This window comes from Cornus florida, unplaced genomic scaffold, assembly GCF_030987335.1.
Source record: "Cornus florida cultivar Cherokee Brave unplaced genomic scaffold, ASM3098733v1 CherokeeBrave_3.0.0_Hap2_Chr07, whole genome shotgun sequence".
In the NCBI taxonomy this organism is placed as follows: Eukaryota; Viridiplantae; Streptophyta; class Magnoliopsida; order Cornales; family Cornaceae; genus Cornus; species Cornus florida.
In genome coordinates this window covers 61,195,836-61,208,073 of record NW_026775577.1, presented here as the reverse complement: position 1 = coordinate 61,208,073, position 12,238 = coordinate 61,195,836, and the positions used below count along the sequence as shown (strand labels likewise).

General features: G+C 33.6%; 1 protein-coding gene across 9 annotated transcripts; it reads right to left on the bottom strand.

The window, feature by feature from the left end:
* Positions 1 to 544: 544 nt before the first annotated feature.
* LOC132267256 (transcription factor TGA1-like) lies at positions 545 to 11,973 on the bottom strand. 9 transcript variants are annotated; one of them, XM_059768368.1, is made up of 11 exons: positions 11,087 to 11,973; positions 10,875 to 10,970; positions 10,588 to 10,663; positions 7,967 to 8,169; positions 7,780 to 7,866; positions 6,263 to 6,322; positions 6,058 to 6,135; positions 5,874 to 5,946; positions 4,891 to 5,183; positions 3,039 to 3,245; positions 545 to 1,110 (listed from the first exon to the last, which is right to left on the bottom strand). In XM_059768368.1, the coding sequence occupies exons 4-11, from the start codon at positions 8,132 to 8,134 to the stop codon at positions 961 to 963; spliced, it is 1,116 nt and encodes a 371-aa protein (XP_059624351.1). In that variant the 5' UTR covers positions 8,135 to 8,169; positions 10,588 to 10,663; positions 10,875 to 10,970; positions 11,087 to 11,973; the 3' UTR covers positions 545 to 960. The 9 variants fall into 9 exon arrangements, with proteins under 9 accessions (XP_059624351.1, XP_059624352.1, XP_059624350.1 ...); XM_059768369.1 differs by having other exon boundaries at positions 10,875 to 10,950; XM_059768367.1 differs by lacking the exon at positions 11,087 to 11,973 and having other exon boundaries at positions 10,875 to 11,046.
* Positions 11,974 to 12,238: the final 265 nt, after the last annotated feature.

The following is a 12,238-nucleotide window of genomic DNA, read 5'->3' as shown; positions in this document are numbered from 1 at the left end:
CAGTTTCAGATTTATTGAAATAATAAAAGATTGAATCAGAAGCCAATAATCAGTAATTCATTTTTGTAGAAACAAACATAGTCTTCAGCTAAGTCACACAGAGCAAGAACAGAAGTGAATTCGAGAGCAGGAACGCAAAAGCGGTAAAATCTAAATCACACAGAGTGAAAATGAGAGCGTAAGAGTAGTGGCAACCATTGAGAAGAATTATGTGTTAGGTCATCAGCAACACGTTTCAAACCTATTTAAGCAAAATAACTCAGAAGGTAGAAACTTGTACCAAGAGTTTCTAGTTTTGATTCATTAGTGTGCAACAGGTAGCTGAATGCAGAAAGTAATTTCACAGAAAGAAAACAAACCTTTCATATTCTGATCACAAGAACCAATATACATCTTCCACCATATTGTCCAGAAGAGATTTTATTATGAACATTGACAATATCTGTTCTGTTCTCTTTTCACCATTTCTTATTTTCTTCTTCTATTTACATTTTTCTCCCCCCAATCTTCAGTAACATATAAAAACTACTTCATACAGTACATATTTACATATCACAAACACTCAATATTTACATTTCACAAACACTCAATATACAATACTAGTTGCATTTAGAAACTTTAAATATATTCCTTAAAATTGCCTTACAGTAAACAGAAATTTATTTTAATTGCATACTTCCTTTTGATGAAATAGCCATCTTTATTTCCAATTACTCAACTGTGGGAGGCTGCTTGAAATTTTTCACCAGCTTATGCCTACGTATATATATTTATACTCGACGTTAACAAGCACATGTGGATGCTGAAGCACAATTCCAGGTTGTGACTATGCCCTAAGGACTGTGAGCATGGTTCCAGGCTAGTAGATTTTTTTTCCGGTAAGGACGAATCCAGGCTATGATTAATTGATTATGCACATGTGGCTGCTGAAGCATGATTCCAGGCCTTTGAATTGAATGACTAGGCAGGCTCACGAGGATTAGCCCAAAGCGAACTCAAAGCCCTGAGGCGCTGGAAGTACTCCCCCAATGCAATCAGGGCACGAGCTGCTTGGTCGGTAGTTAGGATGCGAGACATCTGTTGCAGGGTTTCCTGACGGAGATGATCTGCCTGTTTGGACAAAAGCACAGAGTCCCATGGACATGTAGTTAATATGTTAGGAATGTTACAACCTACAATTAAATCCATTCTATACCTGTACCATAACCTACTATGGGTTTTTCTTTAATATTGCCACTAAGGTCATCATGATTCTATACTATATGTTATACAAAATAAAATTCAAGTATTTAGACTTTATCGTGGTGAAAATTGTCAGTGTATTATGCATGGTATTATTCATACATATGGTATTGCTATCAGATTCGATATGATCTATGTATGTATCACTTAAATCAGATAAACGTAAATTAGAAAGAAAAAATTTGTTAGGACCTCCAATTGTTCAACTTGTTTCAACTTGACAATACAAAAAACATGATAAAAATCACAATAGGCAAAAAATAATGGTACATCAAATCAGTCAGGATCCTATCCATTAATTTCTCTCTCTTTTACTCTCTGATTAACTTTTATTTTCTCAAAATAAGACCGTTGTATAATGAAGATCAACTAATGTGGAGTTTTCTGAATCACTGTACCATGCATCACAGAATAAAGGGATAACGTAATCGAGAGGATCCTAATCCAAATCTAAAATGTAGCTAGGGGAGGATACATAGAAAGCTTTTACAATCACATTACTAAAATTGGTGTTCTTCCCCGTTGGGATTTTGCATCTAATAGTTGGCGTTCATGTGTGTCAATGAGTTGTGCTTTATATTCCTACACTTAACTACTTTTACATGCTTATTGACTTATATTTAAATTTTTGTTAATTTTGATAAATGAAAATTTTAAAATTCGGTTAAAGTTCGTTATTTAATTTTGAAGACTTATTCACCCCGAATCCTCTTGGGGGCAAACAATTCCTTGGGAGGGGGGGTTGTGTGTGTAAACAACTAGGAAAAATGACTTATTCACCCCTACTCTAGGTCTAGTTTGGGCTTTTGCCTACTCAACTATTAGAGCCTCGGGTATGATCCAATTTCCTCCCTTACAAGATTTTAAAAATTAAAAAATAAAAAGAATAAAAATAAAAAATCTATTTTGAACATGTTTCCGATACTTTTCAAAATACTCCAACCACGAATCTAAAATTCTTAATATACTTCTAGGCACATGTTTGTCAAACATATTATTAAAATATAATTATAGTATAATATCATAATTGTGAGGATGGGCATAGTAAGGTTCCAAATACTAAGAAATACTCCAACAAAGAAGAATTGATATATAATTAGAATGTACAATGTCTAATTCAGTTTGAAGTTTATGTCCATGCAGTATAACCCTCAGCTTGTTTGTCATAAATGCGTAAAATTGAATGTTAGTAATAACAGATAAATGTAACACAGCAAACAATTAGTAGGTTAACTTTATACATGGATACATAAATTTTTTCATTTTCAAATATCTATAATAATACAATATCTATAGCTATATATTGTTGTGTCATTATATCCGGATCCTATTTTTAAATAATTTATCATATCATTGTGTCCATATCATATATTTGTGTCCATGCTTCATAGGGACTCAACTACTGTTTTTGGATTTGAATCCATTTGAAAACATTTAGTCAAGACATATTAGATTAATAATCTTTCAAAATCAAAAAGACTTTAATATGTCTATAGTTACTCCCACACATACAGTGCCTAACCAATGTTTCTCCGCGCTTTCATATCAATTTCACAACCACACATCCTATCTTCGACTTACCTTTTGCAAATGAAAATTACAACTTAGTAGAAAATATTTCATATTAGATTACACAAGCATTCAGGGAAAAATAGGAAATAAATTGGCAAAAAGCTACTTTATGGACAAACATATTAAGTCTAAAATAGAATCTAGAAACAAATTAAGACAGCCCATCAACAAAGGACATGGATTGGAAACCCTAAGTGACTAGTGAGAAAAAAGTGATACATTACCTCATTCACAAATCTCACCAGAGCTTCCAACCTCTCCAATGCCGTACCCTCTCCCAGTTGACCTGCAGCTACACTCTCAGCCAGATTTTGCTTGAGTTTCTCCATTCCTTGTGAGAAAGCATCTTCTGCTTGCTGACATGATTGTCTAAGTTTGCAAATATCCAAATGTTGTTGGTCTGTCAACGGGGCAAGCTGTGGCTCAAGAACCTGTAACGAACATAAATTATTAAAAAGCATTATCCCATTTTCAAGCACATATGACGAGTGACATTGCTGATGTCTAGCACTAGATAGGATTCAGACACATCCAAGTTATCTGGTCCAAATGGTTGTTGCACATCAATAATAGAGTACCCTGAATCTTTCAAACACGTCCCCAATATGAACAGTTCTACATCATATGATCACCTACTAAAACAATTTTTCACAAAACTGTTGATAGCGCCCCCTAAAGAGTACTCAATTTTACTCCAAGACTAAAGTTATGAAATGACACCATGGAGTAAACAAATAATCAATGATCAAAAAAGCTTCAACATGAGCTATGAATGGTCTGGAAGCACTTCCATGTGCAGTCATTCTAATAGACAGCCTGGTCATTTATCCTATAATCGCATTTTCATAACATGACACATTTGCACATACCAATATCTGAAAATCAACTGAATACAATCACTTAATTAGAGCATAGAAGTGTGCACAGTTCTTCTCTCGCCATCAATGGTTCATTTTGTGATGATGCTATTGTTCTCTGCACAATGTTCTAATATGTAATATTCAGACACTATAAGCAGTCTTTTAATAACTTGAATGCTATAGCTAGTGGACACAAACAAACATCACAATCTATAACTTACATAAGTTGCTGGGAACCAATACATCGGTAATCTAAACATGGCTCTTTGTATAATATAATGACGGTGACAATAATAAAGATGGCCTTTTGCAGATTTGAGAAGCAAATATGAGCAAACATTTTAAGATTTTTCTATACTTTTTTATCCATAAATGTCATAAAGTATTCATAAATGTCATGCAGTTAGTGCAGAGAGCAACTCACTTAATATAACAAAAGCAATTAGAGAATATATAGTTACCAACCTAACACGATTGGGTAGTATTAAAGTGTTTTCCTAAGGATACATGCTATGTTTTTTGACATGAACAAAATGATTAATGCATTGAAAAAGGGTACATATCGACGAATGAAAAGGCCGAATAAAAATAGAATAACAAATAAAATTATTTAAATATATATTTAAAATAAATAAATAAAGAAAGAAAGAAAAAAAGAGAGAGAGAGAAAGAAACAGAGAACCTGTTGAAAAACATGTAAAAGTAATTTTTAACATTTACATGGCAGGGAGGAATTCTGAAAGCATGCTAAATATTGACCAAGCTTTTGTTATTTGCAGTATAGAACAAACAAAAAGACAGATAAAAAGAATATTGAACAAACACGGGAGCATGTCATGACCAGTAAGCACCAGAAACTGTGAATGGTTCAGATCAGAATCCAGATTATCCAATGGCTAAAATTACTCCTTGGTTTGTGAGATCATATTGTAATGAGAAACGGAAAACTGATCCAACATATATTAAATAAAACACACACATACATATATATGTATGAGTGTAAACACAAGTTCTATTTGCTAGTATCCATCCAAACATGGTTGAGAAGGAGAGAGATATCATTTCAGTACTTAGAGTCAACTTGGATTCCAAAAAAATCTGCAAATCCTTTATCAGAACAAGAAGAAAATGCACTAAGTTCAACCTATAGACTGACCTAAAAACTGGAATATGCATAATCATCAATGGGCGCTACTTGAATTGAATCATGCATTACCCTTAGAAGCTCTGAAGGGCGAAAACCTCCAATCCACAGGAAAAAGCGTTCAGCTGATGTTTTACACATGCCAAACATCATATAAAAGACATCAGCCTTTGCAGCAGTTGCTCTCATCCGGAAGAGAGTAAAATAGTGGTTCAACGCACAATCAACAAGCATGCGAAGGTCTTTATCAGTTACAGGAGGATACAAAGCATTCCTCAACTCACAAATTTGTCTATTTTGTTCTTCAACCCAGTGTCCATACTCCACCTCAAATACAGCAATACCTGCAGGATCCTTGAAAGCGGCTAGTTGCAGGATATAAGAACTTGAAAAAACAAATAACAGAAACTACATTTAAGCAAAACAAATTAAGGAAAATGAAAAGAAAAGTAATATAGAGTACATCAGTGAATTTATTTCAAAGCTTATGGAAGCTTAATGTGGTATTACGATTGCACATCAAACCTACAGGAAAGCCACAATCTCATATGTGGTGAAGATATTTATTGATGTGCGTACTAACTACTAAGGTGGTTGAGAGCAATTACAACTGTTTTTAACAAGTAAATTTCTTCAATGAACTGGGTATTATCAAAAAAAGGAGTTGGAATCTGATCAAAGAGAATCATATAGAGATGTATGACTTTTACAAATTAAAGTTCTCTTTTATATTTTATCAACAAGAAAACTTTAAAGAAACTAGCCTAATACATATATTCAGAAACATATGAAAAATAGGATAGATTGTCATGTTCAGAAGTGAATTCTCATCAAGGCCACATCATATATGCAAAGTTTCTTTTTTTTTTACTAGCTAGTTGTCTTCTTGTAACGCTTTTTTGCTCTCTAAAAAGATTTAAAATCTACTTAAAAGGAGAAAAAGGTCAAATCTTCCTATTTTTAGACAAATAGAGTACAATGACCAAATATCATTGGTGTAGTCGACTTAAAAGAGTTAAGTAATGATGATGGTGCAGGCATATCAAACTACAAACCTGAGTTTCCTGAGTTTACTGTTCTTGAGTACCCTACATGACTTGCATCTAACCCGCCGCCTATATACGAACCCTGCAGTAAAGCATTTGCTGCTTGATTGGATTTTCTCCTCAAAATGTTTATTATACTGTTTGATTAGCAGAGCATTCAAAAAGTTCATATAAAAGCTAATCTTCCCCTTACCTGTTGTCTAGCTCGTTCAAGCTCTTGTTCCAACTGAATCAGTTTCAAACGGCTTGTTTCTAACTGCTGAACATAGGCCTACAAAAGTGGGAATCAGATCAGAGTGATAGGTTAAGTTCTCATAATTTATTATAAAATAAAAATAAAATAAAACAAAATTGCATCACCTACAAAATGAGTATAATCAATTATACACCCTCCTTACCTTTTTCCGCAAACGGCTTTTGCGAGCAGCCTCGCGATTTTGTGCAAGACGTCTTAGTACCTATATATCAGCATGTAAAATAAGGTTCCACCCACCATAATTGAAGGAATTTTCATACTTTGAATCACATAATTTCATTGTTGAAAAATATTAATGAATTTGTCTGAATAAATGGTGAAAAATAATATTTACTGAAATTTCAGGAAGGTGAATGAACACTAGCAAATTCTCATACATCACAGATTCCTAAAAGTTTAACAAACCTACTGTCCTGCTAGATCCTGTGTATCTGTGAATATGTGAAAGCAAATTGTCATTTAATATATTCTTTTTAAGGATTTAAGCACAATATGACAAACACAAACAATGAAATTTGAAGTTCCAAAACTATCCTGCTGACAAACACATAAAGTAAGAAAGTGATAGAGAGAAATTTCTAACCTGCTCCTAATTTAGGAGAAAAACTTCCTCCTTGCATCCAATGACATGTTTTCATGTTTCTTATGATACCATCACTGCAGCATCGTACCATGGGCAGGATTATCTTGGGAGCTTCAAATAAAAGTTTTATAGTGGATTTTTTTATAACTAGAAGAAACCTACTTCTTCACTACAGAATTACTTATCTATTTTATTTCCAAGTCCTGACCTCACCTTCCCGGCTTTCCCCACACCCTCTTCTCCCCGCCAAACAGAGATGTGTTACTCTAACTACTTTAATATGCACTAAAAGACAGATGAAGGAATCTTTTTTTACTTTTTCTTTTTTCATTCATTTATTTTATTTATTGTTCTTACTCCATTTTGATGTCTTTTCTGGTGTCCTGTACTTTTGATTTTCCTAACTTAGTTTCTTGTAGTGCATGCTATATTAACCTCCTCTTAATCATACTCCCTTTGCATCCTTTTGATACAAGAATGAAAGTATAGCTCACAAGTATCAATCTTGGGGAGTACAAAAAAGAACAATTTATCAACAGACACTAAACTGTCAATTTTAAAAGTCAGAGAATAAAGACATGAGACCGAAGCAAACAATAGAAATCAATAAAAACACCAAATTATCAAGCCCCCAAAACGCTCCAATTTGACCCCAAAAAATAAAATAAAATAAATAAATAATGAGTAAAAAAACATCATGACATTGATAAGAAAAGTCTGAATGGAAGAAAAATAAATAAATAAACATGAAATTCTCTACATATATGGACTGCAGTTCACTGCCAAATACTATTTCTGATATCAACTAGCACCAAAAAATCTATCAAGCAGAAATGTAGCATCACGCATCAATGGAAAGTAGTAAATAGGGAAAATAATTAAAAAAACACCGATATGCAGAATTTTATTTTAAGAAAAGTAAACTAGAACTCACAATGTGTGATAAAATAATTGTTTTGGGGGGATGGGGGTGGGTGAGAAGCACTGTACCTACTCAATATTTCTAAAGTAACTCATTTGGTAGAAATAATATAAAATAAAAGAAATAGAAAAAAGAAGGGAACGAGATTACTCACTATTTGGTTTACCTTATCAAAAGGTTTAGCAGCTTCTTGGTCATACAGGCGAGGAGATCCTAACATTCCAAGTGAAGCATTCCCTGACTACAGAGATTGAATTACAAAATTAAGTTTTAGCTTAGCAATTACAAGAGTATGGAACAAGTACCGAAAGCCAAGTAAATAGAAATACAAAAAATTGCACCTGGCTGTCTAGCCTGTCTTGCTTTGTGTCCATTGTGACAATTGCAGATGTAGATGTATTTTGATAGATATTACCCCTGAAATTTTCTTCCCACATGCTACTTTGGTAGATTGGCTCAAAGATACTTATTCCTCTTGAAGTCACAAACTGGGCCAATGGAGAGTTCATGCTCTTCGGACTTATAATGGATGAAACACACTGAGCTGTCAATATTATGACATAATTACATTTATAAAAAGTAAAGAGAAAAATCAAAGAGAAAATCAATGCAAGAGAATAATATGAACTTGCAAGTTGAGATAATTACTTTAAGAGGAATGAGTGGAAAGAAATTGAGAAGCATGGAAGCAGAAACAGAATGGGGTATGAAATATTGAATAGGGAAAGCTGCATTGAAAAACAATGGTTTTCCCAGAAAACTAAACGAACTGTTCCATTTTATTTTTGGCAATACTTCCTAGAGTTGTACAGAAGTAAACATATGATTTTACTTGACGCAGATCATAGTTCTTAAAAGTAAACAGCAGGACATTCTCTTGTTTACTTAGGAAATGAGCTACAACAGACGAGTAACATTGAAGAATCAGGCCACCAAAAAGCTGCTAAAAGATTTTATGTGGATTGAAAAGAGAACCAAATACGTGTTATGTCTTAGCAACACCAATCCAACAAAAATTTATGATGTTTTATGTTCACCAAAACACCAAATCAAACTAAAAAATAAATGGGTATCAGGCCCTTAGTTCCCAAAGGGAGGTCAGGAGTTCAAGCCTCAGTGGAGGCATGTGTGTGTGAGTACCAAGAAAAGAAAAAAAAGAGAGAGAGAGAGAGAGAGAGAAGAAAATGCATACTCACATAGATCATGGATTCAACAAATTGAAGCATGTCCTTAATCACAAACTCTCTTTTTTTCTTTTTTCGTTTTTTCTTTTTTGATAGGTAATCAAAAATTCAATTCTAACAAGCAGTATATTTGAAACGTTTTCATACTTATATTGTGAATCTTTTAGATAAACCTATGGCTCCAAAGTTATAATTAAACACAGTAATCACCAAGACACTAGTGCTTAGGAACAAGAGTCAACACTGTAGTAACATGGCTTGGAAGAGGATAAAAGGGCGCAATATGGAACTAATGAAACTACAAAAAGAGCAATTATCAGACTAAAAGAAAAGAACACAGAGAAAGTAATGCTCCCAGAAGTTACAGCCACGAAACGCTCTTCACTATTCCAAAAGCATCCATGAAACAGGTTATGGCTCAGCTTCAGAGCACAAAAATCAGTTTCAAAATTTAAGAGCCAGATGAACAACAAGAATGAACTGTTCAGACACCATTTTACCCCTTTCTAAACCAAAGCCCACTAATCTCGGCTGGTAGAGTTCATAGCTTTAGCCATGTGGTTGTGGGTTTGATTACCACAGGCAATGGACTTTCTTATTAGCTCACCAGCAAAGTAAGTGAATTTGCTCAATCTCTTATTCCTTCTGTTACGGAGTATTTTTCTTCATTGACTAATGGCTCGATTCATATAATATAGAAACTCGCATTCAACATCTTTAAACAAGGGAAGGCCAAAATTTAACATTGGTAGAGTTTGTAAGAAAAAATAGGGTTTGACTAACACTATGTCCTTAAAGCAGAATGAAAAATAAGATTCCTGTAGCCAACCCCAAGTAGTTTGGAAAAAGGCTTTGTCGAATTGAGTTGAGAATAAGTACTTTTTAACACATTTCCTCCAAATAAAGAACATAGGCTCAGTTTGTTTCAATGTAATTTTTACATCAAAATATATTTTACATGAAAAAATAATAATTTTCCTTCTTACTTTCCGGTGTTTGGTTGCAGTTTTGAAAATTAAGTTACCAATTTTTTAAAGAACTGAACAATAAACACTTATATAAGCATCTTGTTGTTTATCTATTGAATTATTATATCTATTATTGTTTCAGTTTTTGCAAAAATAAACAACTAAATTCAGTCTGATGTAATCATCTTGTTGGTCATTCATTTTCTTCACTTTCCCCTTTGTTTCTTTTAGTTTTCTCAGCAACCAAACGAACTTAAATGAAAAGAGATAAAAGGAACATAGTGAATCTTTATAGTCAGTTTGTTTGAGGACCTTTCCGGCTCAATTTCCAGCTCTCCCATCACAAAATAGCAACCTAGGCTCTGCAAAACCCTAGATTGTATCCGTTGATAGTATGAAAGAACAAAGCAGCACAGTTATAGGTTCGATTCCCAACCACTTTGCTGTTTCTTATTAACTCACTAACAAAATAAGTGAATTTGCTCAATCTCTTCTTCGATTTATTTATTACTTTCTTCATTAAACCCATGGCTCAACTCATATAACATACAAACTCATATATTCAACAGGTTTAAATAAGTCATAAATACATGCAAACAAGTTTTATCTAACAAACCAAGCTTGAAATTAGAACAGAAAAACATCTGTTTGGTTGCTTAGAAAGCATAGGAAGAAGAAGTATCTAAATTCTTATACGTACTCTTGTTTCGATTCCTATAAAGTTGTTGAGAAAATAAACAAGAAAATCACCTAAATTCAGACTGCTACAAAAACAATAAACGGAAAAAGAAGGGGGAAAATATGTCTAACCTTCAGAATCACTCTGAGGAACTCTCCCACCCAATTTCCAGCTCTCCAAACACGAAATCAAAGCCCTCCTACAATCCTTCGATAGCAGAGAAGAATCTCATGAGAACACAACATCAGTACTATACAAATTTAAGCTTGAAATTAGAACAACAAAACATCTGTTTGGTTGCTTAGAAAGCAGAGGAAAAGAAGTATCTAAATTCTTATACTTACTCTTGTTTCAATTCCTATAAAATTCTCAAGAAAATTACCATGATTAAAAAAAACATAAATAAATAAAATTGAACCTTCAAAATCACTCTGAGGTACTTTCCGGCTCAATTTTCATCTCTCCAAACACGAAATTAAAGCCCTCCTACAATCCTTCGATAGCAGAGAAGAATCTAATGAGAAGTGAGAACACAACATTACTAATATACAAATGAAATATATATATAAATATAACATATATCCAAACACGCATATAGATATGACACGCAATTATATATATATAACATACCATTATTTATTATTAATTGCGTTGTGTAGTGTGTAATGTGTAATCCGCCTGCTACAGTCAAGACTTGAAGCGTCGTCACATTTCCACTACCAAACTACACTTTGATAGAATGGATATGCGCACCAGGTCAGTTCCTCCTAACCTGCGCACCCCTCCCTCGTTAATCGTCACCCGCTCGGTGCAGCGTTTTAGTGTGACGTCATTTTCCGGCAGGGTTTCTGGACTGAGACGAAGGGGTCGCCGGGATGTTGCGGCGGATTAGGTGGGAAGAGGTGGGAGGCGGGGAGAGCTTGGGCTTTTGGTGGGGATGTGAAGTCCACGCGCGGTAGAGGCAAGTGTCTGGAGGAATTTTTGGAATTTAAATCGTATAATGTCAATCGCGGGAACGCAAGTGCTGGAGAGAATCGGTTGGTTGAAAGGCGTCAAGAATCAACATGCTCTTGTGTAGGTCAATTTGATTTTTTTTTTCTCAATCTTGTGGCATGGTTAAGTAAATAAGTCAACTTAAACTCATTTTTTTCAATCTCGTTTAATTAACAAGGTATGCTTCGTTAGTTTTCTTCGTTAACTTGATTCATTAGTAGTAGGTTTTTTCTTTTTCTTTTTTTTTTTCTTTTTGTTTTTTTTGTCATTAGTAAGCGGCCTTTTAATTTGTAAGGCAAACTTATATGGTAAGTCTATTTTTGTAATTTAGAATTTTTTTTTATAAATTTTGAAAAATTTAAAGTATAAAATGCAAAAAAAATAATAATAATTCAATAGGGCAAATTGTAATTTTAGTGGTGACATTTTCATAAATTTTCAAAATTTTAAAGTATAAATTTAAAATAAAATAAAAAATTAGCGGGGACGAATTGTAATTTTAGTGGGGGCATCTTCATAAAATTTTTTGAAAAAATAAGGTCTAAAAAAAATATATAAAAAATCCAGTTGAGGCATATGCTAGGTTCGTGCTTGATACTCCTACTTTGCTCTTTTGGAGATTCAAACCCTCACCACCCATTTCGAGAAGTAGAGAAGATACCATTGGGTCACAAGACCCTTCATTAGCTAGTTAGGCTGGGTGGAGTCAAGATTTCCAGGTAAAGTGTAATTGATAAAATAAAGGAAAATTTTAATAAATGACTAGTTTTGAGGTTATAATTACGAATA